This window comes from Colletotrichum phormii (genome assembly GCF_030913505.1).
Source record: "Colletotrichum phormii strain CBS 102054 chromosome Unknown BDP81scaffold_1, whole genome shotgun sequence".
NCBI classification, from domain to species: domain Eukaryota; kingdom Fungi; phylum Ascomycota; class Sordariomycetes; order Glomerellales; family Glomerellaceae; genus Colletotrichum; species Colletotrichum phormii.
Window position 1 is genome coordinate 3,649,014 of NW_026851443.1, and position 27,735 is coordinate 3,676,748.

Consider the following 27,735-nt stretch of genomic DNA (forward strand, 5'->3'; position numbering starts at 1 on the left):
TTCTATCTCATTTTCCACACGGCAGCTATTTGTCCAAAGCAGTGCCATGTTTTTTTTTTCGTTCTCTTTTCAAGGCGTCGCTTCACATTAACGCTTCTTGCAGGCTTTCTTGATAAACGTGGTTGAGGGCTCGTTGAGAACTAAACTTGGTCATAAGTTACTTCATAAACAAAGAACGGTTTCTCAGGAATTATGTTCATTGCCATGCTACGTGAACCATGAGAAGCCGGCTGGTTGCGAATAAAGATCACGCTATGGACTTGGCCAGACTATGCGGCTGGTATCATCTTTGCTCCAGTATCCCGTACCCCTCTCTTCCCATATCTGTGATCTCTGATCGAAGGACTCTTCCATCTCCTCGAAATCTTCGGGGGAAGGCTCATAGTCTTCATCTCTTATGGTCGCGAAGATCTTTAGTAAATCTTTCTGTTGAATGTGAGCCCAGTCCCAAAATACATAGGCACGCCATCGCAACCAGGCGTGCTCGCCAAGCATGATCCATCCGGCTGACGGAACGCATGTGTGGGCGGCATACCAAGCTGCGTAAGGGCCCTTATTTGTATCCCAGTTATCCTCGCGGATAGGAATCATCATGGCAAGCTCAGTCGTGTTCATTTCTTCCAATGTAGCATCGGAAAATTCTTCAATTACATCCCCCATCGCCTTGGGGAGTTCGATTAAGCAGGTGTCGTCCTCAAAGGTCGATTGTAGTAACGCCCGCTTACTTTCGTAAGATTATCTTGGCCATCTAACTTCGCGTCGGAAGGGCTAAAGAGGTTATAGAACAGGTCGACGCGATAGAACGCGCGACAGAAGCGGGCGTGCTCGGATGCTGATAGAACGACCGCAGTCGATGATGTGTTGTCACTAAATAGGAATAGCATCAGCACTCTGTAATCAGCTCATCACGTGCGTTATCACGTGATTCTCTCATTTGTTCCTATCCCATCGAGTGCGGATTAACGTCAAAAACGCCAAGGCCGGAACTACCCACTACCGTGCCCACTAGTACTCCGCACTTCAATGAGTACATGACGAAACATCATTTAAACCTTTGTTTTCTTCCTTACTGTCACCACTAAAATTATCATTTTGTTTAATGCCGCGATGTCTTCTAGCGATTCCTATGCCTCCGGGGCTTCCGGGGCTTCCGGGGCTTCCGTACGGAGCTATATTATGGTTGAGCTCCTTCCTGAAGACCTCGCCGTCGCTTGCACTGCCGATTGTACGCCGGAGCGGTACGATAACAGTACAGTCCGGCCCCACGAACCCCCGGCCGTTGAACGCGGGCGGCCGGGCACCTTCAGACCCTTTGACGTACCGGCCCGGGGTGTTACGAGCAGGACAAGGCAACCAACTGTGGCACAAAGCAAAAGCTTCGATAATGATGACTCCGGCATCATTGTCCCTTGTTCTGCATTATATAGCTACGCGCCCACAGTGACAAGTTGCGGCGGGCGTAACATGCCGATCAGTTTCCTCTTTTTTCTACCCAACCTAATATTCCTTAAGAGAGGTAAGTAACCCGTCTATGCCCCCCTATTTACTTATATACGATTATATTCCGTCATACTATACTGTTATATTATATGTTACGCCCGCCGCAACTTGTCACTGTGGGCGCGTAGCTATATAATGCAGAACAAGGGACAATGATGCCGGAGTCATCATTATCGAAGCTTTTGCTTTGTGCCACAGTTGGTTGCCTTGTCCTGCTCGTAACACAGAAATCTAAGTCGAGAATATACTTAACTAGCTTCCCCTCTTTAAGCGTAATTAAGTTCTATAATTTAAATAACTAACGTGGTTCATCAGTCAGCCGGCCGGACCAGTCAGCCGGACGTTTTTTTCTAAACACACTTATGTCCAAACCACTTAAACCTTTGACGTGTAAAATCTCAACAACCATAATGCCAATCTACACCCAAGAAGACAAAGTCATTCTTGCGATTGAAGCGATCCGATCGATACGCGCTGTAGGTAGTAACTTGAGCATTTCGCGTGCCGCAAAGACCTACGGTATCCCGAAGAGCACCTTAGCCGATAGAATAAATAACCGACCGCGACGCGAACAAACTCAACCCCAACGATATAAACTCGATCCGATCGAAGAGAAAACACTCCTCTAATACGTTATTGAACAGGATTCTAGAGGATTTCCTTTGCGCCTTGGCGGTGTGGAAAATATGGCCAATCTCCTGCTGCGAGTGCGTAATGCCGAGCCTGTTGGCAAGCGATAAGCCAGGCGGTTTGTGGACTCACAGCCTGCTCTGAAAACCAAGTTGAATCGTCCATACGATTATCAAAGGGCTCTTCAAGAAGACCCAGAGGTTATTTCAAAGTGGTTTGTGTTGTTACGCAACATGATGACCAAGTATGGAATCCAAGAGGAGGACCTATATAATTTCGACGAGACTGGCTTCATGATGGGCATGATCACCGCGTTAATAGTAGTAATACGCGCCGATCGACGCGGCAAAGCAAAGTCTGTCCAGCCGGGTAACCGTGAATGTGCTACAGTCATTGAATGTATCAATTCGGGCGGGTGGTGCATCCCTCCGTTCGTGATCGTCAAGGGCGTACATCACCTTGCCGGTTGGACCACGGAATCAGGTTTTCCGGGCAACTGGGTCATCAAGCCCACTGCTAATGGATGGACGGATAATCAGACGGGTCTTGACTGGATTAAACACTTCGACAAACATACTAAGAACCGAACTAAGGGCGTCTACCGGATGCTCATTATCGACGGCCATGAGAGCCATTTATCGGCCGAATTCGACGATTACTGCAAGCAGAACAATATTGTAACGGTCAGTATGCCTGCAAATTCGTCGCATCTATTACAGCCATTAGACATTGCGCTTTACTCGCCTTTAAAACGCGCATACGGTGATAAAATCAACCTATTTATTAGAGCCTCCATAAATCACATTACCAAGTCTGAGTTCTTTATTGCCTTCCACCAGGCCCATAACAAGGTTTTTAATGAGGAAAACATCAGGTCTGCTTTCCAAGGCGCTGGAATTTCACCTTGGGACCCAGACTATGTTATCAAAAAGCTTGATGTGCATTTACGGACGCCTACACCTCCTATGGCCAACCCTTCAACACCACCACCTTGGCAGTCGCAAACGCCCTCTAACCTATAATAAGCCGTCTCAAAGTCTAACTTTATCAAAAGCCGGATCTCTGCTCATAAAGGAAGCTCACCGACACCAATTATTGCTGTAGTTGAGCAATTGTCAAAGGGTGCGTAGGCAATGGCGCACTCAATCACTATTTTGACTGATCGGCTTCGTACCCTTGAGGATGCGAATGTAGCACTTGCTAAGCATCGGAGGGCTAAAAGGTCGCGTGTGCAGCTTGGAGGGGCACTTAGTATAGAGGAATCTCAGGGTTTGCTGGAAGAGAAACAAAAAGGTAAACGTCCAGCACCTCGAGAGGATGAGGAGGGGGGTCCATCAAAGAGAGCCCAGCCGACTCGGAGACGCTGTGGTGCGTGTGGTAAGACTGGGTATAATGCACGAACCTGTTCCAAAGATGTCAAATCATCAGGAGATTCTGATAGCGATAACCAATAATTGATTTAATGCGTTGTGGTTGAGAAATACTAGATGTTGTTGTGGACGTGGGAAAAAACGTCCGGCTGACTGGTCCGGCCGGCTGACTGATGAACCACGTTAGTTATATTTAAGATTCTTTATTACTTAGCGCCATAGTTTATTATAGAAGAAAAGTCATCGATTGCGTTGTTATGCTGTAGCTGTAATTGGTTGCGACACTCGCTTGTCTGCGACACTCGCTTATCAAGCACGTTACGTGAAATGTACATGTGTTGCTGTAGGTAAGTGATAGAAAGGCAACAGCCAAAAGACTGACCAAAGTGGGAATGCGCTTGTCCTCGGAGACTTCTAACTGCTTTTCGGATTTTTGTATAGGACGCTAAGTCTGAGGCAAACCTGCACGGTTGAAATTTGAAAGACCCGCATCTTATTCTCAGGGGAAACGTCCACCCTGCCTTGATCGCGGATATTTCCCGCCTCACACGGGCGAAACCCACATCGTCCAGGCATGTAGGATAGGTTGAGAGCGGACCGTAGACGGCCCTTGAACTGTAAAATACGGGAATCTCAGTGCCGACCGATGACGAAAAGCTCGGCCTCCCAAGGTTCGGGCCACGCATCCCACGGCGATATCGCCGGTATACCGCGTTCGCAGTCCGCAGTCCGCAACTCGAAGGCCCTGCGTTCTAGAGGTGGGTTGTATGCGGGCTGGTTTTCATCGAAACAAGTGGAACTGGTGATAAAACGGCCCATGGTGTCCTGTGCTGCTACCCCCGCTACATGAATCAGATAACGTCGATGTCACGGATCAATCTGTGGCGAACCCGGCAGCTACTACTCCGTATGGAGTTCATGGTAAGCGCTTGGTGGGCCTGGCTGCGTGGCATCGCTCCCGCCGGCCTACAGGCCCAGGGAAGATTCATTTCCGGGGCCCATGAACTTCCCGCTTCAATGATACCCTTTCTGAAGTGTTGCGGTACGACGACGGACTGCACAACTCTAAAGTCCGGCTCACGATAGTATCGCAGATCGCCAAGCTTGGCAGATACCCGAGATATAAGAGCTTCGATTGCCCTTCACAACTTCAGTCTGGTCATCAATATCAGCAGCATCAAACAAACTAGATTCTTTCGAACACTTACAACAAACTGTTAGTTCGCTCCGTATCAACACCATGGCGGTCCAAGAGGAAAAGCGACAGGTCATCATTGTCGGCGGTGGCATCACGGGCCTGGCATTGGCGTTGATGCTAAAAAACCTCGGAGTCGACTATGTGCTCCTCGAGGCCTACGGCACAGTAACACCCAACGTCGGAGCTAGCATCGGCCTGTTCCCTAACGGCCTCCGAATTCTCGATCAACTCGGATGCTACGATGACATGCCAGAGGCCAGCCCGTCGAAGAGCAGATTGTCAGAAACAGCACAACAGGCAAGCGCATCATGACCCGCAAGTCAAGAAGCCTCCTCACCAAACGACACGGCTACCCCAGTATCTTCATGGAGCGTTTCCAGCTTTTGAACGTGTTGTACGAGCACTTGAAGGACAAGAACAGGATCTTCCTCAACCAGAAAGTCCAGAGAGTAGAGAATCTCAAAGACAGCGCCCTGGTCTACACCAAAGACGGCTCCGTCTTTGAGGGACAAATGGTGGTCGGCACAGACGGCGTACGCAGCACAATCAGACAGGAAATGTGGAGGAACGCAGACGCCAACGACGACTCCAGCGCCATTCCGGTCCGCGACAGACAAAACATCCCCTGCGAGCACGCCTGCATTTTCGGCACCGCCAAGCCCATGGCCGGCGTTGCCCCCAGCCAAGTAGTCGGCGCCAGCGGAAAGGGCACCGTGGCCGGCTGCATGGGCGGCCCCGGCGGTGAGGTCTTTGTCTTTTGGTTCTGGACGCTGCCCGAGGGCCAGCGCTCGTACCCGATCGACGAGATCCCGCGCTTCACGGACGAGGACAAGCAGCGCGAGTTCGACCGCAGCGTCGACGCCCTCGTTGCGGACAACGGTCTGCGGTTCCGCGAGGTGGTGGAGAACCTCGAGTACAGCGGCGTCACGGCCCTTCCGCACTTTGTGATGAGGCGGTGGCACTACGGGCGCATCGTCATCCTCGGCGACGCGGCGCACAAGTTCAACCCGCTTGTCGGCCAGGGCGGCAACAGCTGCATCGAGTCCTGCGCCTCGCTGGTCAACGCCCTCCAGGAACAAAAGATTATCGGCAAGGGTGCTTCTGCTGCGGCAACGTGGAAGCTGCCCACCCTTTCAAAGGCGTTCGTCGCCGTTGAGGAGCAGCGTGTGGAGATGCTGGCGTTCATGGTCGAGCAGTGCCAGGAGGCCATGCGTATGTCGGCCTGGGATACCTGGAAGGGCCGCCTGGTGCACCAGTACATTGCGTCCCTCATGCCGCTTGCCAAGTGGCTCGACTTTTACAGCGACCAGATTGCCGGTGGCCTGAGTTTGAAGGGCGTGAAGCCGCCTTCTTCGGGCCACGAGTGGCCCTATAGCGAGGAGAAGACCGTGGAGGAGAAGGCTATGACTCTGAGCAAGGCGAGCGTCATCGCTACGATCCCTGTCGCCGCCTTGACTGCTTTCATGGTCGCGCGGGTTCTTCGCCAAGAGAACAGTGCTGGTGGATCGATGCTGCTCTCGCGGGTGATGGAGAAGATTTCAAGTTTCCGGTGATGAAAGCAAGAAAGACGCGGGGGACTGAACTTAGGGTGCTACATGGCGCAGAACCTTTACTAGACGGCATGTTTTTCTTTTATCACAACATTATCTACTTCTTATCCATCTCTTCTTTCGGTTGTCTGCTGTAGAATTAGATAATAAACCACACGTCAGCATTGAATAGAAAGCTATTTCCTTAGAGTGTGTCGTGCCAGTCTAGGCCGGTGCTTTCAAGATCAACTTCATCAGCAATGGGAGGACAACCATGAGTATTGTTCACCCACTGCAACATGATATTACCCCATCGGCTTTGCCCATTTCATGGGAGGCACATGATGTGAAAAAAAATTGATGGCCCGGTCACCCAGGTCCCCGTTGCCCGATTAGGCGCCGCCATAACCTACTTACATACCGCAACGGTTCGAGGCGTTGATATCATCTGCAACACTGCACTTACGCCTCCCGACATCAATTAAAAGTATCGAAAAGGTCAAAAAGGTGAGCCAGTATATAAGCACACTCCTGGACGCAGACTACGCAAAAGATGCTGCAAAAAACACTGGAGAATCCTCGAGCAATACCGCGTCTACCTCAGATGTTGCATCGTCGATGAAGTCTTGTCGTCCATAAGAATCCATCTCCAACTTTCATTAGAGTAAGCAAAGCATCCTGATCTCCTAAAAACTTCAAACGTTGAAACCCAACATACTGGTAAAAAGCAGGATAGTGGCACCGCCCTCCGAGTCACCAAGCAGAGGAAAATCCGTGAAGCACGGAGAACGAGAACACCACAATGCGCCTCACCCTAGCCCTCATTCTAACCCTGCTCCTCACAACCTGCACCGCCGACTACATCGTAGTCAATACCCGCTGCCATTCCTGGGACCCCAAATCCTGCGAACGCGTCGACAGCTTCTTCCACTTCAACGGCGGCCGGCAATCCGTCAACGGCAACCACGGCTGCCGCAACTCGCACAGCCGAAAGCTCTTGATATCGCAGTGCCTCAACTACGAGACGAAGCGCGGGCACTTTCTTTTCATGCACCAGGACATACGGTGCCTACGGCTCCTGCCCAAAATCACGCTCCATAGGTGCGGGCACGGCTGGTTTCGGTGCTGGAGCGGGATGTGGGCTGAGACGCCGTGTTTGAAGGAGCGGGAGGAGGTGCCGATGGAGGATATTGAGACATGATGGAGGAGTTCTGCACCCGTTATATCATCGCTGGGTTTCTTCTATTGAGTGTTTCTAGGTAGTGGTGTTACGTCACGGATTGGATGCTTGGGCTAGCCCTTCCACGGTGGGAGTGTGCGTCGGAATGAGTGAGATAGGATATCTGGTTGGAAGGGATCTTGGCTCCAATGAGCAGACGTTGTAGGAGCTTTGCCGGGACCGAGATGTCCCATCGGACGTAATCAAGGCCTCAAACAACATCTATAAGTAGCTGAATGTTGATCAGCGACTGGATTCGACCTCCCGTTGTGTATTCCTCGCTGAAATAAGCTGAACGATGCTCCACTATTTCATCTGAAGGTTTTCTCGAGGTCTCAAAGACTCCCTAGGCATGGGGCGAGAGTTACTTAGGCCCAAAAATATTTTATCCATTCATAAAAGGTCGGGGGAAGGTGGTCGAGGGGTATGATGGGGGAGTCTAAGTACTAACCAGAAAGTCCTCGAGCCTCTGGCAACCTGACCTTTTGTTCGATTTCCCGTCGAGGAGCTTTTTCTTTTTCGTCGTCCTTTAAGAAACCTCCACCTGGTGCTCAGGATTTATGAATGGTCAACAGGTTGTTTTATCCACAGGTGTCACACAAACGTCAACGGGCAGATCAAGATAGGAACGAGATATAGATATCTATGTACCTCTTGAATACAAGAGGCCTTGAGTGTAACCAACGCGAATCCGCGATGTGGGTATAAGCGAGTTATAGAAGACTTGACTGTCATGTAAGGTGCGGTTGTGGCCGTTATCGTGATATCCAAGGGAGAGTCAGAGTAGGTATCATTGGTAAGATCATAACTTCGGGTCTCCCGATGAAGACTTCTCTTCTTTCTCTGTAGTCGCCGGAGCTACTTGTGTCGTGGAAGCGGAAGCCAACTCGGCCTTGGCACTCGAGGTCTCCTTGTCCACACTACAAGCAGGCGCAGACGTCTCCTCATATCGCGACACGCCACTAAGCAAATCAGCGCTCTTCGGGTCCTCGTGCTTCATCTCAGCGACAGGCGCATTAGAGTCGAAAATGATCGCAACCTCGTCGAGCGGGGTGGCGGCCCCCTGCGCCGCGAGCTGAATCTTCTTCTTGGCCGCAATCCGGAAGTCCTTTGCGTCCTGCGGTGCGCCTTCAGATCCGTTGATGAACCTCCCCTCGCGGCCGCGATCGTCTTTGATGTCCGTGCCAATCTCCCCGCCTTGGCCCTGGATTGCCTTGGACATTCTCTGGACGACGCCCTCGGGAATGCTCTTTTGCGCGTCCTCGGTGTCGCTCCCGCCGTCTTGCCGTAGAGGGAAGCCGACTTCTTCCTCCTCCTTGGCAGATTTCGCGGCGGGTTCTTCCTCTTCTTCTTCCTCTTCCTTGTCGTCGAGCTTGAGTGCCGTGTCAACGCCTTCAGTGACCCTCCGGATCTCCTCCTCCAAATCCTCCTCTCCTTCGCCAGCAGCCGATGCAAGCTGTCTCTCAGCCTCCTTTTCGCCCACAATGCCGCGCCAGAGAGCCTCCAGCTCATCGCCCCAACCAAGCAGGGTAGCAAGCTTACGAACCCCGGCATCACACGTTCCCAATTCGACAACATCATCCGCCCTGCGACCCATCTGTCCCACACGCTCCCTGTTGAGCAACAGCCGCGGCACGCCAGACCGCGAGGCCTCGGCTAGGCCAGCAAAGGGGTAGACCGACAAACTCGTACCCATTACAATAATGATATCAGCCATGGCGGGCAGATGGGTATTGTCACGGAACATCTCCGGCAGCGCCTCTCCGAAAAAGACGATATCCGGCTTCACGAGCCCGCCGCAGGAATCGCACTTGGGCACATGCTCGTCCTGGACGTGCTTTTCCATCCGGTCGGCGGGGAATGTGTCCTTGCACTCGATGCAGCGCTGGGTGGCGAAGCTCCCGTGCGCCTCGATGATCTTGTCGTCCGGTACGCCGGCGCGCCTTTCGAGGCAGTCGATGTTTTGTGTAAAGTTCATCTGCAAGAGACCCTTTTTCGCGAGCAGGGCGATGAAAGCGTGGGAGACCGTGGGGTGGAATTTCCCCGGATAGAGCTCTTTGGCAAGGTAGTAGAAGGGCTCGGGGTGCTTGCGGAAGTAGGAGATGTCGAAGACGGCTTCGGCGTAGGGGAGGTTGAGACGGGCTAAGTTGGCGTATAGGCCGGTGCCGGGGGATCTGAAGTCGGGAACTAGAGGGGAGTTTGTTAGAATCCTCACAGCATTCCATAGTAATCTGGATATTCAAATAACGTCAAAGGGGGAGTGCATACTGCCAGCGGCTGTGGATATGCCGGCGCCGGTCATGACGGCAATCTTCTTGACATCGCCGGATCTGATGTAGTCGGCAATGGCATCAAGCGAGCGCGACTCGAGCGTCTTGGGCTGGACGCTCTCGTCCAGCATCGTCGACTCCTCGTTACCCATCTTCTTGCGCGGCTGGTTGGAGTTGGGCCGGCCCTTGGGGTGTTTGTCGCGGCGTCGGCGGCCTATGATGGGCAGATTGGCGGGGTTGGTGGGCGGAGATAGCGGGGAGAAAAGTCTGGTGATGTTGTGGTGCAGGTTGATGTAAAAGAGAGAACGGTTTACGACAGCTTGAGAGATATGTGTCGCGTTACCAAAGAAGCTCTGTGAGAATGTCTCGGTCAAAGTGCGAGGGTAGCCTAGAGAGTGACGCAAAGCAGGTGATATGTGAGGTGTGGTTGGATGGTCAGAGGCAGCTGTTTGCCTCGCCGGCGACTCGCAAAAAAGTCGTTGGCTCGCTTCGCCGTTACATCATGCGGTGACCCCACCCCCGCCATCCCTCAGCGTCGTGCTCGGGCGTTTGGAGCTCTTATCGTTATCGGATGAGCCCTACAGCAGTGGCGGGCGGCGCGGGTCAAGGCCGGGAATAGGGGCAGGTAACCTGGAATGGTCAGCAAATGTTCATTGGGTGTTGGTTTTCGTCTATCAATGACCTAGAATCTTGCCATCTTCGGGTGAGTCATGCCAATGAAATGAGTGAGTTTGGCAGTCACGGGAATCTACAGTATTCTAGCTCTGGATCAGTCTTACTCGAGTAGCTCTGCAACATGGAGGACACTGAAGATATCAACTTCGGTTCCTTCCTTCCTTCAAAAGGGGTAATTCTCAATGAGAGCAAAGATCCCTAGCCATTGTGACTTTGATTTTTGGATTTTTTATACGCATTGAGGGGACTCATATGTAGTTTGTACACCTCTATATCCTGGTCGGTATGTATGTCTTCCTTAAATCGACGTCTATCCTTCCCAGATACCAACATGATCCATATCTAGCGGATCTTGTCTCTAGGCAGACGATAGGTAAACGCAATCGCAGTACCACCAATAGCCATGACAGTCGCCGCCATGTACGGCAGACCAAGCCAGATGCCGCCTGCTGAGTTGCCGGCTTTCAACAAGCCCGATATTACCGGCGCCGAAACGAGCAAGCTCACCTGCTCTACCCAGGTGATGGCTGTGTTCAGTGTGCCAACTGTGTGCGGCTCAACGACGGCGTTGAGAATTGCTCGGCAGATATTTGTGTAAACGGTGCCCATTGAGAAGATGATGAGGGCTATGTCAAAGGTCAGCAATCTGGGTTTATGAGGACTGGGCCCAGCCCGATGCAGATGGTTGGTTGATAGAACCAGGGTAAGCATACCGGTAATTAAGAACCATGGCGCGAATGCAATGGCGACCATGAAGCACCCGATAGCCAGGAGGATGCCGCTCATTCGGGTGAGCCACAGGTCCCGGACCAGAGGATGGACGCCCGTACGCTTGGTGATCAGCCAGCTCAGCGCCGGAAGAATGGCGAGTAGCATGACCATGTTCGTGGCCGTTGAGACGGTCCCAAGGAGTGTTGCCTACGTAGTAAAAAGGAATGATCAGCCACGGGACCATGAAGTATGTGTGAGACTGAGACGGCGCGATAGCTACTCACCTTTGCCCAAGACCATCCCAATAAGTTATGCACGTATTGCGACATGATATCTATCTTGACATACTTTACAATAACTGTAAGGTTAAACCCGAGCACGAGGGAAATCACGCTCTTGGATTTTATCAAAAAGGTGTAGACATGACCCATGTCGTTCTTCACGGCGAAGACTATCTGCTGCTGAAGTGTGCGCTTGTCTCTTGCATCCTCTTCGGATCGCGAGGGTGTCTGCTCAACCTCCTGATCGGCAGCGCGGCGGAGGTCCAACGTCTCTGGGATGAAGGGTGGCAAGCAAGTGCCGATGATCAAGAGGACCATGCCAACGCTGAGAGGCAGCCAAGGGTTCTTGCTCAAGAGGTAGGCGCTCAGGGGCGCAACTACAAGTTCTCCCGCGAGCGCGATTGCGCCAATCTTGTAGCAAACCGCGGTCCTATCAGATATGAGCTTTCGGGTGACCGGTATTGGCAGTGAACAAATCTTACAGGCTGGAAATGGGGACAACGTCAGAGATCATGGTCCAAGTCATGGCTTGAATCATGCCTGCGCCTCCACCTATGAATTGGAAGACAGCTCCGAACCACATAGTCCAGAGAGGGAGAACGTTGGGCCACAGTACTGTCGTCAATTAGCAAGTTTCATTGGTAGGGAAAGCGTCTTCAAGTCCTACAGGGAAGCAACATCCAGGCAAGCTCCAATGTGATACCCAGCATGGCCAGGGACAGGACTGGGCGGCGGCCATACTTGTCTGCAATGATTCCGTAGGGAATCGCAGTAAGTAATGCTGCAAATGAAAAATTAGCCGGGTTTGATAGTCAGGTTTAGAGAGCGAGACGCACACGGGACGCAGTCGAATGAGTTTTGCCAGCCTTTGATCATGGCTAGCTCGCCCTGCACATCCGAGCCCTTGCAAACATCATCATCCTCTGCCGAGATGATGTGGTCCGGGTAGTGTTTGCGACAGATGATTTCTTCCATGAGCTGGTATGAAGGCGGGATCTGGAGATAGGCGCCAACTTCGACGATAAGAATAAAGGTCATTGCCAGACCAATGACCTTGAGCTGATATCTCCTGCTCGGGTCGACTGTAAGTGGCAAGTCGTGTGGCAACAACGGTGTCTCTTCTTCAGGCCTGCTTTCGATGTCGCCGTTGCGATCGTCAACCGCTTTCGTTGGCGCCATCTTGTAATGTGTCGTTCGTGACGACTAAAGGAGTGGCTAGAATAGAGAAAGAAGCGGACAAAAAGAAGAAGCCGGATGTCTCAAACAAGTTTGAAGAAGTATAAGTCTGCTCTGAAGACAGAGCCTCAGATACCACCGGGTGTGGTGCCAAGTGTGGTGTAATAGCACCAATCCTCCCGGAGAGGAAGGTCGATGAAAGGTATGCGAGTGTCGCGTCGCTAACCAGTCGCCGGCCCTCAACTGTAATACGGAGGAATCGGACCCTGGTCGTGGACCGCCCAAGCTGGCCAGTCCCTGTAGGCACGCTGAGCCAGCGACAAATACGAGTCAGACTGCCAGTTGGCCGCCGCGGAGAACGCTTTCCACAACTGATAGACATGACACGAATGAGCCCTGCGATAGCGCGTTATCGCCCCCCGTTACAAACTTTTGCAAGGGCCTCGTGCGTCTTACATTCATCGGCGCAATAGAAGCCCGAAGAAGCAAGTTTGTTCGTTGACCATGACAACGGCCATTTTCCTGCTGGACTGAACTCGACTTCGCGTTTATCCTCTCCTCTCCATGTCGGGCGGGTCCCCCAGAAGTTCTTGCATGATTGCTCCTCGACGATCTGTGGGAGGTTCGTCCAAACGTTCAGAACCATCAATCTCCCACTTCGACCCGGCGGGTACTTTTCGAACAGGGGTCCCTTGGACATCTCCAGAATTGGGACGGTGGTCAAAAAGCTTGTTGAAGACTGACGTGGTGACGCGTCCAGGAACGTTGAAATAGGATGCTACCCTGCGAGGCTAAGATAGCGTTCTCGGACCGAGGCCGCTCTCGTTCAGTTCGTATCGCAAGAAAAAACGTCTCAGAGAGTAGAAGAGATGTCACTGATTTCTCTACTGGACGCTTCGGGATCCTGGCTGCGCAAGTGGGTAGTACGTGGTCGACATTCTGGCTGCATGCATTGTCTGCGACAGTCATGAGGCGATCATGCGGGTATTGCCCAAGCGAAGTCCAAGGTAGCGATGGTATCCGACAACAATTGCCGTCTGACTTTGATATCGGTGGCTTCTGCCTTCCTCAGATGTTCAGGTGGAAAATGTCCTGTAGGCAGGAGCTGCATGATGACTAAGGGAGGTCACTACCGCGGGGTCGCAAGCACCAGCCAGTCCGGGGCAGTGACAGAAGCTACCCCGCCATCCAACTGTAGCTCCAACGCCTTTCCTCCAACTCCCAGACAAGCATCACCACAATGTCTGCCAAAGTGACCGCCACCAGCCCTCTGGTAAGCATAACTTACTTTAAGCAGTTCCAGTCTACAATCCACACCTAGCTGACCCGTAAAATCGCAGGGCGAGGGCGAAGCGCGCTGGATCAAGCTCATCAAAATCAACTACGACGACCAGAACGGCAACGCCCGCACCTGGGAATCTGCCGAGCGCCGCACCCGCCCCAAGAACGGTGAGATTGATGGCGTCGGCATCGTCGCTATCCTCGAGAAGCCCACCGGACCCGAGATCATCCTGCAGAAGCAGTACCGTCCGCCCATTGACAAGGTCTGCATTGAAGTCCCCGCGGGACTCGTCGACGAAGGCGAGACGGCCGAGCAAGCTGCCGTGCGCGAGCTCAAGGAGGAGACGGGATACGTTGGCAAGGTGTCTGAGACCACGCCGATCATGTTCAATGGTATGTTGCTCGAGTATACTCCGTATGAGCCCCGGGATAGCTCAACTAACGTCCATTGCTCCTAGATCCCGGCTTCTGCAACACAAACCTTCGCATGATCCACGTCACCATCGACACCTCCCTCCCCGAGAACCAGAACCCAAAGGCCGAGCTAGAAGAAGGAGAATTCATCGAGGTCTTCACCGTGTCACTGTCCAACTTCTGGGCAGAGTGCGTCCGTCTCGAGAAGGAAGGCTACGCGATCGATGCTCGCGTGGGGACCATTGCCGAAGGCATCGAATTAGCAAAGAAATTCAAGCTTTAATGGTGCTACACGCCTGCCAATGCTTGCCTCCGTCCAAGTTATAACTTGCCCTCGCGCCGGAGACCCTCCCAAAGAGCCACCGCGGCGAGGCACTTTGCATCCCGCGCGCCCTCCCGCCACAGATTCTTCATCGGCACGAGCTTCAACGTGATCTTCTCCCCGTGATCCCTTAATCCAGTCAGCTTGCCGCTCCATTCCTTCAATTGCTCGCGTGGGATCCTCTTCTCGTGGCTATAAAGCGTCACAAACTCGTCGCATCCGCCAGCAGAGGGGTACATTGCCTCTGCCAAGCCCTCTTCGGCTTCGTTTCCTTTTGATCTGCCCGCGCCAGCCAGCTCGCTCAAGCACGTCAGCTTCGATTCGTGAATCTCCAGGCCAAGCTCCTCCTTGATCTCCTTTGCCGCCGCGCCTACGAAACTACCGCTGTCGTCGACCATGCCGGCGGGCAGTTCCACGAATGACAGGCTGCCGACCGGCACGCGGGGCTGCACCGTCAGTACGGCGTAGCGCTCGTCGCTATCGGGCGGCGCGTCGTCGGGGATGAGCATCACCAGCATGCCGACGCTGGGTCCGCGAAGGAAGACGATGGCGGGCAGTCCTTCTCCCGCCTCATTCTTGACGTCGGCTACGACTTTAAGGAAACTGACGCGGCGGGCGCCGAAGATGTCGAAGGCCTGGACTGTGATGCCGCGTAGGCGGTAGGGATCCTGGTGAAATGGGTGACTCTTGCTCTTGGCTTGCAGGCTTAGGGAGTTGCTGAGACCCTTGATCCAATCCTGGCTTGACGGTCAGCTCTGTTTCTGACCCTTGAGAGAATTCTGGGAGTAGCTTCACACGTTGAAGGGTCGGAAACCTAGGAGTTGGTCTTCTGAGAGGCCATTGGGTAGCTTGATTTGGATGCCGCTGTCTTTCAGCGTGACTGTCGACATGGTTCGGATGATGATACTTCGATGCGTGTTGGGAAGGCCTGGCTGAATGAGAGTTGATTGAAAGATATTGAACTTTGGTCTCCTGTTGAGACGATTGAGGGCTTGTCGAGAAACAAGCGCGGCTACTCTCATTTCATTGAGATTGTTTATGGAAGATGCAGTTCTACAACCTTTTAGTGTTGATGTAGACGAGTTGATTGACGTCAGACCAATGAAGCGGATTGGCGGGGCCTCCTTCGGCTTAGTGTTTGACCGGGGTTGCCCAGAGCTTTACCCCTGCACAACCCGGAGGCTCGCGGTTGATCAACAATGGCTATCTTAGGTGAATCAAAGATATCAGAGGCTCATTCTGTCGACCTATAACTAGACTTTGCTACCCCTTCACTTTCGCCCATTGGGTTATCTGTTCTCCTGTTGCTAGAGGATAGAACGTCCCATTCTTCACTCACAGAGAAGGATAACGAAAAGTGTAATACCTCAGCAACCTTCCCCAATGCAGACACCTACTCTTGCATCTAGCCCAGGATGTGCGGATGGTAGTTGAAGCCACAATCCTGAATCATTGCCCCAGGAGCCACATTGTCTAGAAGGGCAGGTGCTGGCTGGCCATTCCTTCCACATAACTGAATATACATAAGAAGCCTATATACCCCCCCTCAGTCCCAATTCTGTCACCAGCAACAGCAGGCGCCCCTCTAGGCCGGGGGGTCAGGACAAACTGGCTGGATGGTGGAATGGTTAAATGGTCGACAATCCCCCTTACAGCCTACTCGATTGGCTTCGAGTTCGAGTCCGCATACGAACCCAGCATGAGCACCATAATAACCGCCAAGAGATGCGGCCACACCGGTGGTGAACTCTTTTTTGGGTTTATGTGGCTATCGTTATAGCGAAGTAGCTCATACGCTTGCTTCCTGGAAGCATTCTTGCAAGCATCGACTGCAGGAAGAGCTCGCAAACGGAGAAATCATGGCCAGAAATCTATTCTCATCAATGCTTTTCCTGTCTGAGTGCTGTACATGGCTACCTAGTATGCAAGTGGAACATCTCCCAAAAACCTATTTCATGCAGTAGTTTCTCCTCAACTCCAACCACCTTTTACACGTTCCCGGCAGTTGTCTCCCTCCCAGCTAATTTATCCTAGGAAGTTCTTCAAGTTTCCACCAATGTTCTTGAGATCCAATAAGAATGTGTCGTGCCCAAAGAAACTCATCTCCTCACTCAGCTCATAGTGCGCGACGTTCCTGTTGCCCGCGAGCTTCAAAGCCTCGGCCACTTCCCTCTGCTGCCAGGCCGGGAAGAGGATGTCACTTGCCACACCAATCACGAGAGCAGGGGTGTCTCTCAGAGGTGCCAGACCTGCGATCAAGTCTTCTGGGGGCCTGGAGGATACTTCGACTGGTTGATCGGCCACACCGGCGTTGGATTCTGGCTGCTCCACGTAGGGCTTCTCGGGCAACGTGAGACTGCATGCCGCATCGTTGCGCGCAGGTGACTCCCCAGACTGAAGGAGATTCTCGCGCTCTGCCCTCCTCGCGTTCGCAGCAACCTGATTCTCCCTGCCGAGATCGAAAAGATCCATCGCTTTGCTGACATAGAGCAAACTGTTAGGATCGTACGTCAGACAGAACTTCTCACCCGCGTGGTCCAGATACGTCTCGATCAAGAAATCGGGACACAGCGCAGGCGGCTTGCTCGGGTCCGCCCTCCGCCTGCCGAACCTTTGCTCCCACTCCGGGCCCGAGCGGTACGTGACGGTCGCGATCTCGCGCGCGAGCTTCATCCCGGCGTGTGGCGGCACCCTGCCATAGTAGAAGCCTCTGTTCCAATTCGGGTCCATCATCAGCACCTGCCGCTGCGTATGGCGCATCGCGATGCTGTAGGGGTGTGATCGGGCGCACCCGCTGATGGAGACGATCCTGCCGACGCGGTCCGGGAAGAGGACGCCTGCGCCGAGGGACTGCATGCCGCCCATGCTCGAGCCGACGCTGGCGTAGAGTTTGTCTACGCCGAGGCCGTCTAGCAGGCGAAACTGCGCGCGCACCATGTCCTCCATGGTCAAGATGGGGAACCGTGTCGCGTATCGTTGTCCGTCTGCTGGGTCGATACTGCTCGGTCCCGTTGAGCCGTAGCAGCCTCCTATTACGTTTGTGCAGATGACATGGTATTTGTCGGTATCCAAGGCCAGTCCAGGTCCGATAAACTTCTCCCACCAACCGGGCTTGGGGTTGCTTTCGGTCGAATGCGCGTGCGAGGACGCCGAGAGGCCAGTGTGCAAAAGAATGACATTGGACTTGTCTGCGTTCATTTTGCCCCAAGATTCGTATGCGATATCGAATTCAGGTAGGACACCACCCCAGTCGAGCAGGAAAGGGTCCTTGCAGTGGTATATTTCTGTCGCGCCGGCGGTATAGGACGGTTCAGGGCCGCTCGATTCGTATCGTGCCTCGAGGCTCGCTGATCGGTTCTCGAGGGAGTCAAGGCATGGAAATGCCATTGCCGGGTTCGACGCATCGCCGGGGCTGTTCGACGCCTTTCGCGCTGGCTTGGAGTGGAATTGGTGGGCGCATTGTCGGTTGCCAAGAGGAGCGGCCGCCGCGACTTGAGAGCTCCGGAAAACGGAGGGAGCTTGGACGCGCGATGCTGGTGTGCGGGCCTGGCGAAAGGCCTGCGAGGCGATTCTTTGGCACTTCATCACGACAAAAACGGACAAAAAAATGGCAATTGGGAACTATGAAGAGTTCGGGACCATCTTTCAGGTCACTTGCGACAGAAATATCAACGCCATCGGTTCTCGGTTTGTAAGCCGGAGCTCCTCCATCGACGACCCATTGTCTTCGGTCAGTGGCTAGCGATGGTGTAATTTCACGTGATGCTAATCGATAAGAGTTGCTTATCGAACCGAGCAAGGGTCCTCTGCAGTGACATTTCGCAATCCCACCATCGGGTCCACCTCCCCACTGACGTCAATTTTAAGCTGCAGGCCTCCGTGCACCGACCCCGAAATGACGGGAACCTTTGAAAGTTGCCAGACACATTGCCTTAGCTGACGTCGCCTCCACACGTACCATAACCATGAGATCCCTACAGTAAACTGCGCCTACACATACTCTTACCCCTCTTCCCACCGTTCCTCTTACAATCGTCCCCAACGTATTCCTCCACGCAAATCCGTACATGTCTTTCTTCTCCCAATTCCAACAATACGCCGGAACCTTCGCAACAGTAGCAGCTGGTGCTATCATCGCTAGAGCCGTCGGCATCATGCAATCAGACAACCAAGACGACCACTCGGGCCCCGCTCCGCAGGAGCCCGGAAACTACAAGCCCTCGCACGTCGATGTCATAGTCGTTCGCGTGATGCTCGAAAAAGCCTTCAACTTCCCTCCCGAGCTCCTGGACCTCATCATCGACCAGGCCGAATACTGGCCGCACTCCGAAGCCAGCATCTATCATGCAGTTACACCTCTACGCGACGCCCTCCGCGTCGTCGGTACCACCAAAGACGAGAACAAGTTCATTCTGCGTTGTCCGCCCATCGGATTCCTCGACTTCAAAAAGGTCGGCCCGGCATTCAAGACGGCTCCGCTCCCGCCAAAGTCGGGCGATGGGTCTCCCGTAACGGAGCCGCTCCGCAACCTGACGCTCCTCGAACCCACGTCGAGCCCCACCGAAATGGTCTCCGAGGCCCCGAGAGAATACTTCACAGGCTCCATGAAGGCGCCGCCCACTTTGACCCACCCGGTGCGGAAGATCGTCTTCAAGTTGCGGAGCAAAGATCAGGGTTGGGGCGGTGGACACGGCGATCGTGGGTCCTACCGAGGATCTTGGTCCTGGTTCGAGGCTGGCTTGGAGAAGTTTGATAAGGAGCGCACCTGTAAGCTGAACTTCTGCTCGTGGAATGAAATAGTTACAAGTACTAACAAAAACAGGCGATGGATCCTGCAAGACGGCAGAAGACGGCTCCAATACCGAGTCCGAACAGGCACCCTTCACCAACGAAACGAAACTCTGCACCTGCGGCCTTCAATCGATATATCCTCCCGTCGAACCTACCGCCGATGGAAAGCTCGCCTACTCGCATGGCCTTCAACCGCTGGAGAATCTCAAGATACAAACCAATAAGACTGCTAACAGGGACTTTATGGACCATGAGGTGGTATGGTCTTGGACCGACGACATTCACCCAGAGTCGCCCGATGCCGACAGACTGGCTGAGATAGGTCGCGGTAAGGGCACCGGGACTGGAAAGTTTGTTCGCAATCTGAAGCTGGGAGACGTGGTCACGGTATGGGGCAAGGCAAGATTTGGTGGCTGGGCCAACTACGTGGAGAGTGTCAAGGTTGAGATCTACTGGGCTGTTTGATTTGTATTGTTCATGATCCGCACCAGTATGTATTTTTCCTACCAGTCATAACGTCTCATGATCACTGTAATGTAATCAACACCGCAGAGCGGTGTTGCCTATCGAAGTTATGAAGGTATACCCCATACACGGCTTGTATATATCAGCTATGCTTTGGCAGACCGCTCTTCAATACCCCTCATCCAGCACAGTGAGGGCTTCGTATCCCGATTCCAAGACCTTGGTGTCCACAATGAAGACAGCAACAAACACCACTCGACTTTCACTGCTGGGGTTTTCTCCCACTGTATGGTGACAGCCGGGCAGCTCCATGAAGCTTTCTCCGACGTCATACAGCTTTGGCGGATTCCCATTCATGCCGCTGAGAAATATCCCCTCAACGATGTTCACCACCACCGTGGCGCCGACGTGTCGGTGGGGAGGGGTGGAACTGTTGGGTGGGTAGGTCACTTCGAGGCCGACTATCGACTTTCCCTCGGCGTTGGCGAGCTTGTAGTCGTATCCCATCGAGTGCCACTTGACCCCATTTTCGCCAAGACCCAGAATACCCACTCTTTACCCTTTTTTTACCCCGCATTTAAAGGGGTACTTAACAGTACGTCATTTATCCCTATGCTCTTTTGCGTATTATCACCACTATTACTACCATTTGGATTGATGCTGCGATGTCTTCTAGTGATTCTGATACCTCTATTGCTTCTGATGCTTCTGATACTTCTGTACGCAGCTGTATAGTAGTTGAGATCCTTCCAGAAGACCTTACTGCTGCTTGTAATACAAGCTGTACGCCAGAGCGCTGTGACGCGGCAACAGTCCGGCCCCACGAACCTCCGGTCACGGCCTAGACGGGCTACAGACAAAAGGAATACCTCTATTCCATGGGAAAACCACAGGAAGGGATCAAGGGGGGCTAATTCACTTTGTTCCTACTGTAGTAATAAGAAAGCATTAAGGGCCCGCCAGACCCTAGGTGAGATATCTGGGAATAACCTCATTAAGAAAAGAAAGAAAACACGGAAGGGCTGCTTAGATTGCAATGTACCGTTGTGTATTGATGGAGAGTGCTGGAACCTCTGGCACACCTAAATTATATAGGAAATTGAGGTACTATGCCCCTAATGGTTAACTGAATAGATTCACAACCCCTTATTGGCTCTACCCCGCCCTTGGCGAAAATGGGGTCAAGTGGCACTCGATGGGATAGGACTTTGACTGTTTCGCGGGGTCGCGCAATACTTGGAAAATGTCAGTATAGAAATAGCCGGGAGGTGCTCCTGTGTATTACCTGAATGCTTGAATCTTTGATTTTAATTCTAAGACGGCTTGAAAACCACGTAACGATGGTTTCTTTTGTTTCTCTTGACGGTAATGCGCGGGTGATAAGCGTTGTAACGATCACAATGATGACAAGTTTCTAGTCATCAGACACAAGGTTTTGGACCCAGAAGATATAGGCTGAGGCTCGTACTTAATGTGCCTACTAAGGCACCTTACCCGTCCCGAAATCGTAGAAGCCCGGCCCGGGTCGCCGCCGTCGAGAAGTGTGGATACCCAAGTGAACGGGAACCCGGGGCGGTACATACTTGCGGATACCCGCAAGCGCCGCGAGCGAATCCCGCCCAAACGGGTTCCCGATAGAAATACCCGCCAAAGTGGAAGGACAAGGCCGGTACAACAACATTTAGTTCCCTATCAAAAGAGAATATGATTTCCGTTATGATATCCCCGTAGCATGAGCGACCCTTTTTTCCTTAAGATACTTTATATTTGTTGGGCAGCGATTATCAGGTAGGGGGTCAATGGGATGTATTGATGAGTATGAAGAACGAGTGGCTATGGGAATATCCCGACTATCTATATAGTGAGTGGAAGACCCCTTATACTGGCATATCCTTGGCAAACTTAGTCATGCTTGTGTAAGACCATATTGTTTCATAGGCATAGTATGACAATCGTTGTAACGAGTGTACTGGGATGGGCCTGACAATATTTATCTTACTCTCCGTCTAGCGACTCAGCCAACAATCACATTTCAGGAAGACCCATGGTCAACAAGATGAAAGCGATCCAAATATTGGGCGACAAGAAGTCACCAAAAATCATTCCAAATACAATAACGCCGAAGCCCACGCCTCAAGGCGCCGAAATACTGGTCCGGGTCCATGCCGCCGGAGTCACTGGCGATGAGCTCGGCTGGCCTGAGCTCTACGAGACCGCATCCCGGATTCCCGGCCATGAGCTATCGGGCACGGTCGATGAACTAGGCCCAGGCTACACCGGAGACCTCGTCATCGGGCAAGAGGTCTTTGCATTCACTTCGGCAGACCGCGGACAATGCCAAGCTGAATATGTCGCTTGCTTGCCAGACGAAGTCGCTTCGAAGCCGGCTGCTATCTCTCATCTTGAAGCCGCAGCTCTTCCGATACCGATTCTTACGGCATGGGAGGCTGCCATGGACCACGGGGAGATTACCGCCGACATGACTGTCCTAGTCGCCGGAGCCTCTGGCGCGGTCGGATTCATCGCGGTTCAGTTGGTTGCTCAGTTTACCGGAGCTCATGTCCTTGCGCTGGCTTCACCGCGACATCACGAAGCCTTGAGGCAGCTAGGCGCTGAGGTCTTGGACTACAATGAATCAGACTGGGCCTCATCAATCGGTGCTGTGGATGTTGTCATCGACATGGTGGGCGGGAGTATCCTGCGCAAGGCCTGGGAGATTGTGGCTGAGGATGGGATTATCATTACTGTTGCTGATCCACCGCCTCCATGGGCTTTCGGAAATGTTGTACCGGAAGAGTCAGTTGGGAGACATGGACTTCGATACAAGTACTTTATTGTATGGCCCAATGCTGAGCGGTTGTGTAGAGCATCTGAGATGATTGAGGCGGGCGCTTTAAAAGCGTTGGTAGTAAAGTCGTTTCCTTTTGCAGAGGCGGTACAAGCCTGGGAGTATTCCCGGCAAAGAGATAAGGGAAGTAAGGTAGTCATTGAGTTTAAATGAATCTACCGGTAAGCAACTAGAGCTCTTGGTAATCCACGCTAAGCTAGAACACAAACCATTTGCCCTTATTCGGGAATGCTTAACGACTTCATTCGCTCCATACACCTCCATATCGGTGCCAACATTCTGGCGGTGTTACGGACTGGCCCTGGCGTAGGCTCCGATTACTTAAGTGTAACTGAGCCAAACTTTAAGTCCGGAACTTGTATTCATGCACCTTTTGACTGATATTGGGCTGTGCCCAGTTGGCAGGTGTGCTGGAAACCACTTTTGCCCGCTTCTACGGCCCAGCCCTTCACAGAGAGTCTGACAGGTGCAGATTACATCCTTTTCTAAAGTTGTGCTCATTTGCTTCTTCGATATAAAGATATTGAGAGGTCACTAATAATGTACTAAATTCCTCTCAATACAGCCAATTGTTTACCCCTTCTACTTAGCTTGTTCAATGACTATTCGTTGAGTAGGCTCCCGCAACTCCATTTCATGAAGTAAGTATGCTCCCGCAATTTGCGGACGCTTTCTTGAGTCTCTAGAAATCTGTAGAGGCGCCTTTGACAGATATATGCAGAGCAGACACTTCTACATTCATCTTGATCAATCTCTATCCCCTCAGATTTCCGATTCTTATTGCCACCAAGGCTGACTACAATGTTCTAGCCTGATGGCTCAATGATCCGTGTGTCTGTTTGATGCTTCAGACATAACTCATGGTGAAAAATAAGGCATATCAAGTGAACTGTTGAGTGCGAGCCTTGGGCCTGATGTGGATATTTGTTTCAGCCTGTATGAGGCCTGAACTTGTTAAATATGGTGTTACCAAAATGAGCTGATACTAAACTGCAGGGGATTTCCATCAGCAGGTAGCATGACGAGTACTAAAGGCCAAATCAGCTCATACGACTACTCTGATAGTCTCTCAAGGGCTAGCAAAATATACGGGATGTGAATCATTCAAGGTCCACACGTGGAAGCGAATTCAGAAAATTTTAAGAAGAAACTACGTAGGATGAAAGCGTACATCACGAAAAGACAAATGCAATCCATAGGCTTTGGAGTAGCCTTGATTAATGCATTCTCTCCGGTCTTCAATCTACCTTGATAAAAAGAGGAGGAAAGGTTGCCGGCTAGTCTCGACAGTCTTGAACATTTATCAAGGCGTCTGCCTAGTTGATTCTCAGCGAGGCCCCACCCGGCTCGGCCAGGCTGATGATTGACCCTGATTCCAATCTCTAGGTATCCCTCTTTGGGCTTCCCGCATCTTGTACTATAATGTACAACCAGTCGCTGACCGACGCAAAGTGGGTATCCTGCACGTCGGCCCAGGGTGTTCGTAAATTAGTGAATCCGTAATTCACTTTCCATAAGTCCATGGTGGCTCGGGTTGTGTTAGAGATCTGTGGTATGTGTCACAAACTACGTGCAGCGATGGAGATGGGAGGCTGTGGTGAAAGTCGCCGTGTCGGCGTGGACCAGTTTGGCTGCAGTTTCCCCATTCGATTCCGCGTTTCCTTTCCTAGAAGCAGTCGTTTGATCAGAAAGCATAGCCAAGCATGAATACGACCTCGGCAACGTGAACCTAGGAATCTACGAAGTGCATGGGTCGAGTCAGTGCCTTGTCGCACAACATTTCGAGCCCCGAGTAGCTACGTTCCAATGCCCAAATTTGTTCTCTGAGAGTGTCGTGGGCTTTGACCCAGTGGACCAGAGGCCTTTGAGAATTGGTTACTGAACAAGCCCAAGTCGGCTTCAGCAAGATTCCGGGGAGACTAAGAGTGACCTGGACCAAGGTTGCATTCACCCCTATTTCGAGAAATCCCTGCCATCATGACAGCACAAAATTTTGAGTAACACTTCTGTTTCTAGTGTCTTGTTGTTCTTGTGGTCATGTCCTAGACCTTGTGAATGCTTGAACGAAAGGAGTGTTTATTTCCTCCACAATGCCACTTCAGTATGCAGTGATACACTCACAATACATGTATGAGTACGGTGCGGAGAAAGTCTCACCATATGCTCCTTGCATACACCGGCCAGTTGACCGGGTATTGCGGCCACTGGCTATTCTCGCATATAGACACTTGGCGTTTTCTGCTAACCGCCCCGCCGTCAGGGACAATTTCCCTCATCGAATGACGCCTATGTCGAACATATGCAGGCCGAGATTATCGACGGTTTATAACGAATCATAAGGTACATTAATTTAAATCACGCGACGCAACTGCATGTTTGCTGCTGAGCGGAAATTGAGATAAGTGATCCTGGCCCCTGTGACTGGTTTCTAGCATTTTCCCGATAGAAGCCCTTATTCTCAGTTGAGCACCTTACTTCCTGCATCATCTTCCTTGACAGCTATGTTCTCAAGATAGACTTTCTGTCTTCCGGGATATTGCTCCCCTACGGCATGTTCTTTACCATCGAAGGTCACTGAATCTTCTCGAGCATCCGCAAAATTCGTCGAGGATATGGAAGGCCAAAGCGGAAGATTACCTCAATACAGGTATGAAGCTGAACCAGGAAGCCTGCGCCGCGAAAGCTATCATTCATTTGGCGACGAGGGCCTCACTGCGACTGTCGGTTCATCTGGTCGCTTATTAGAGATGTCGCAATATGTACCAGAACAGCCTAGAGGCTTTCGCGTGGATGAAAATGGCATGGAGGAGCCCTGCTGGGTGGTCTCACGCCTCAGCCAGCTTCTATCGAGGGCCAGCAACCCCCGTTTCACTGGAGGCATTGGCCCCAGAATCGACGCCGGGACGCCATTGCAAGAACCCCGCTTAGTGAAGTATGTCCACGATCGATGGCCATCTTTCAGTCAAAAGGGAACAGATGGCATGAAGGTCGAAGTACGATACATAGCTTCTGGGGGCACCATCTATCAAAACTGTCACGAAAGAGGTATAGCAGTGGATATCTCAGGGGTAGAGATAAGGGGTAGACAGGGGTATGGGCATACAAAAGGGGCTCCCTCGAGGGCATCCCTTTTCCCCTTTCCATAGTTGATTAGACCACAGTTGAGATCCCGATTTCCATGAGCTACTCTATATGCTGATTCGTGACAAAAACTATGTGTTCGATTACTCCAGCGCTGTTACCGAGCGATCTACCGCCAAAACACCTCCTCGCCTCACAATCGCGGGTGATCTGTTGATCAGAGATCTAGACTATGATGAGGAGGAAAGCAATGACAGAAATTTCAGCAGCCAATTTGATTCTGGGTACGAACAGCCACGGCTTATTCATGGCTGTATTGTACAAAGTCGTCAGATGAGCGATGGAAAGGTAGTGAATTGGTACACCGCCGCATTCGACCACAATTCATCCCGTGGGGTCTTTCAGTGCAGTTCTGATGTTAGTGGGGATGAAAACGAAAGGTCTCGACACTTTACGTTCAATTAGAGTTACGAGGCATCAGAAATAGTCCGTAAAGGTGGCAGGCTTACAGTCACCATTGCATACAGACTAGGGTTGATTATGGACAAGCAAGATCGCCAACCTTCATCACCGTCCGATCTTTCGATGCTGTCCACCGAAGCTTACTCTGAAGCAATGAGTTTGTTTGAAATCCAGTTCGAAGAACAAACTTTCACCGCCGACGCCGATGTCAATTTTCGTCTGAGAAGGAACTTGGAACACGTACTGTCTGTATGCAGTGTTCCTGTCTCTTCAGCAGATGAACTGAACACATGTGCTATCGCTCTTACATGTGGCGATGTTGACAACCATCGCATTACAGCATCAGCCAGCTTGTGAGTCATTGCCTTATTCATAACGAAATTGATTACGCTGTACACGACGCTCATAAAAGCAATCTAGCTACGCATTTCAGATTTTACTGCTTGCCCAAAGACATTTCCAATCGCATCACGAAACGAATCCGGCCTGCGTATGCGAGAAGAAGGTTGCCTCAAAATTGGAAGGAACTTACACGTGTATCATGATTAGAGGCATTGAACGCGTGTGTAAGGGTCACATCAAATGGGTCTTCGAGTGTGCTAAGAAGACCGGAAAGCCCTTTGGTAGTAATTACTGGTTGAATGGCGACAGACGCTCTACGAGATACCGGGTAAATGGCCGCGACACACTTCGAAGAAGCCTTGCCGATACACCTTTCCAAATCATCAAGCCGAGGGACTTTTACATGGCATATGGAGAAACCTCACTAGGGAAGCTACTGAAAGCCATCCGGGAGCTACCATAGCATGGATCGACGAACTGGGTCAAATCAATTCGTTGGGCATGGATGCGTTCCCGCGTTACAATGACGATACAGTCAAGAACTTTGATCTCGCTGATCACGGCTGGATTTGGGAGTCGATCAAATCTGCCGAAGATTTGAAACTCCTTCCAAGATCCGGAAGCCCAAAATCGACGGGATGTACATCGAGACGCCTCAGAGAAAACATTCCGAAAAGATTCGTCACTGAAAACCCGTATTCAGAGACAAAGGAGCCCCAAAAAATGATAGCTGTGACTCGAAATTCTGCAGAAAGTAGATTTCTCTTTCATTCGAAAGATACTGTAATCTTTCGTGCTATGGAACTAGGTCTCTTCGATCAAGGTGGGATCAGACAGGCTCGACTGGAATGGAGAACCGCAAGGTCGGCGAATGGGAAAATACTATGGACTGTCAGAAACAGCACGAAGATAATGACGACACTTTGTGGACAGAGCCGCGAAGATTCGGTCTGTCTATTATTATGGCAAGGCATGGAAAGCCCATCCATTCGCGATCGACAAAAGAAATGCTTGAACACGCCACATCAATCTTGGTCAAAAGCTCCTTCACCAACGGTCTCTTCCCTGGAAAGCTGAGTGAGCTTCAAGAACCAGCTGCGTATTACCAAGAGAGTCACAGGGATAATGTCAGAGCCCTCCCGGATAGGGGCTAGTTAGAGGTAGTAAGGA

At 51.8% G+C, this 27,735-nt stretch overlaps 14 protein-coding genes across 14 annotated transcripts; 8 read left to right on the forward strand and 6 right to left on the reverse strand.

Moving 5' to 3' along the window:
- Positions 1-22: 22 nt before the first annotated feature.
- On the reverse strand, positions 23-827 carry BDP81DRAFT_414319 (uncharacterized protein). The gene has a single exon (XM_060589353.1). It carries the CDS (start codon positions 658-660, stop codon positions 253-255), a length of 408 nt encoding a protein of 135 aa, XP_060452212.1. The 5' UTR covers positions 661-827; the 3' UTR covers positions 23-252.
- Positions 828-1,065: 238 nt separating this feature from the next.
- BDP81DRAFT_16639 (uncharacterized protein) lies at positions 1,066-2,576 on the forward strand. Its single transcript, XM_060582113.1, has 3 exons — positions 1,066-1,516; positions 1,816-1,976; positions 2,145-2,576. Exons 1-3 carry the CDS (start codon positions 1,108-1,110, stop codon positions 2,238-2,240), a joined length of 666 nt encoding a protein of 221 aa, XP_060452213.1. The 5' UTR covers positions 1,066-1,107; the 3' UTR covers positions 2,241-2,576.
- Positions 2,577-4,740: 2,164 nt separating this feature from the next.
- On the forward strand, positions 4,741-6,251 carry BDP81DRAFT_456873 (uncharacterized protein; the record flags this gene model as incomplete). The annotated part of the gene is made up of 2 exons (XM_060593221.1): positions 4,741-4,895; positions 4,952-6,251. The coding sequence occupies 2 exons, from the start codon at positions 4,741-4,743 to the stop codon at positions 6,249-6,251; spliced, it is 1,455 nt and encodes a 484-aa protein (XP_060452214.1).
- A 446-nt stretch (positions 6,252-6,697) lies between these two features.
- BDP81DRAFT_16655 (uncharacterized protein) lies at positions 6,698-7,464 on the forward strand. The gene has a single exon (XM_060582116.1). It carries the CDS (start codon positions 7,030-7,032, stop codon positions 7,426-7,428), a length of 399 nt encoding a protein of 132 aa, XP_060452215.1. The 5' UTR covers positions 6,698-7,029; the 3' UTR covers positions 7,429-7,464.
- A 784-nt stretch (positions 7,465-8,248) lies between these two features.
- BDP81DRAFT_305362 (Sir2 family protein) lies at positions 8,249-9,868 on the reverse strand (the record flags this gene model as incomplete). The annotated part of the gene is made up of 2 exons (XM_060583163.1): positions 8,249-9,633; positions 9,715-9,868. 2 exons carry the CDS (start codon positions 9,866-9,868, stop codon positions 8,249-8,251), a joined length of 1,539 nt encoding a protein of 512 aa, XP_060452216.1.
- Positions 9,869-10,733: 865 nt separating this feature from the next.
- BDP81DRAFT_307283 (ATP synthase F0) lies at positions 10,734-12,562 on the reverse strand (the record flags this gene model as incomplete). The annotated part of the gene is made up of 6 exons (XM_060583353.1): positions 10,734-11,017; positions 11,105-11,309; positions 11,387-11,813; positions 11,866-11,998; positions 12,051-12,164; positions 12,220-12,562. The coding sequence occupies 6 exons, from the start codon at positions 12,560-12,562 to the stop codon at positions 10,734-10,736; spliced, it is 1,506 nt and encodes a 501-aa protein (XP_060452217.1).
- Positions 12,563-13,566: 1,004 nt separating this feature from the next.
- Positions 13,567-14,556, forward strand: BDP81DRAFT_16675 (NUDIX domain-containing protein). Its single transcript, XM_060582118.1, has 3 exons — positions 13,567-13,832; positions 13,900-14,233; positions 14,299-14,556. The coding sequence occupies exons 1-3, from the start codon at positions 13,800-13,802 to the stop codon at positions 14,535-14,537; spliced, it is 606 nt and encodes a 201-aa protein (XP_060452218.1). The 5' UTR covers positions 13,567-13,799; the 3' UTR covers positions 14,538-14,556.
- Positions 14,557-14,575: 19 nt separating this feature from the next.
- Positions 14,576-15,466, reverse strand: BDP81DRAFT_444749 (NUDIX domain-containing protein; the record flags this gene model as incomplete). Its single annotated transcript, XM_060591873.1, has 2 exons — positions 14,576-15,313; positions 15,374-15,466. The coding sequence occupies 2 exons, from the start codon at positions 15,464-15,466 to the stop codon at positions 14,576-14,578; spliced, it is 831 nt and encodes a 276-aa protein (XP_060452219.1).
- A 1,135-nt stretch (positions 15,467-16,601) lies between these two features.
- BDP81DRAFT_305600 (homoserine O-acetyltransferase) lies at positions 16,602-18,161 on the reverse strand (the record flags this gene model as incomplete). The annotated part of the gene is made up of 1 exon (XM_060583191.1): positions 16,602-18,161. The coding sequence occupies one exon, from the start codon at positions 18,159-18,161 to the stop codon at positions 16,602-16,604; it is 1,560 nt and encodes a 519-aa protein (XP_060452220.1).
- A 287-nt stretch (positions 18,162-18,448) lies between these two features.
- BDP81DRAFT_364111 (uncharacterized protein) lies at positions 18,449-20,226 on the forward strand. Its single transcript, XM_060586482.1, has 2 exons — positions 18,449-19,343; positions 19,399-20,226. The coding sequence occupies exons 1-2, from the start codon at positions 18,644-18,646 to the stop codon at positions 19,830-19,832; spliced, it is 1,134 nt and encodes a 377-aa protein (XP_060452221.1). The 5' UTR covers positions 18,449-18,643; the 3' UTR covers positions 19,833-20,226.
- Positions 20,001-20,339, reverse strand: BDP81DRAFT_456880 (uncharacterized protein; the record flags this gene model as incomplete). The annotated part of the gene is made up of 1 exon (XM_060593222.1): positions 20,001-20,339. One exon carries the CDS (start codon positions 20,337-20,339, stop codon positions 20,001-20,003), a length of 339 nt encoding a protein of 112 aa, XP_060452222.1.
- Positions 20,340-21,812: 1,473 nt separating this feature from the next.
- On the forward strand, positions 21,813-22,929 carry BDP81DRAFT_414344 (zinc-binding dehydrogenase). The gene has a single exon (XM_060589354.1). It carries the CDS (start codon positions 21,877-21,879, stop codon positions 22,831-22,833), a length of 957 nt encoding a protein of 318 aa, XP_060452223.1. The 5' UTR covers positions 21,813-21,876; the 3' UTR covers positions 22,834-22,929.
- A 1,841-nt stretch (positions 22,930-24,770) lies between these two features.
- BDP81DRAFT_444753 (uncharacterized protein) lies at positions 24,771-27,028 on the forward strand (the record flags this gene model as incomplete). Its single annotated transcript, XM_060591874.1, has 5 exons — positions 24,771-24,872; positions 25,197-25,612; positions 25,914-26,109; positions 26,227-26,576; positions 26,677-27,028. The coding sequence occupies 5 exons, from the start codon at positions 24,771-24,773 to the stop codon at positions 27,026-27,028; spliced, it is 1,416 nt and encodes a 471-aa protein (XP_060452224.1).
- A 230-nt stretch (positions 27,029-27,258) lies between these two features.
- On the forward strand, positions 27,259-27,710 carry BDP81DRAFT_414346 (uncharacterized protein). The gene has a single exon (XM_060589355.1). It carries the CDS (start codon positions 27,289-27,291, stop codon positions 27,640-27,642), a length of 354 nt encoding a protein of 117 aa, XP_060452225.1. The 5' UTR covers positions 27,259-27,288; the 3' UTR covers positions 27,643-27,710.
- The last annotated feature ends 25 nt before the right edge of the window (positions 27,711-27,735 follow it).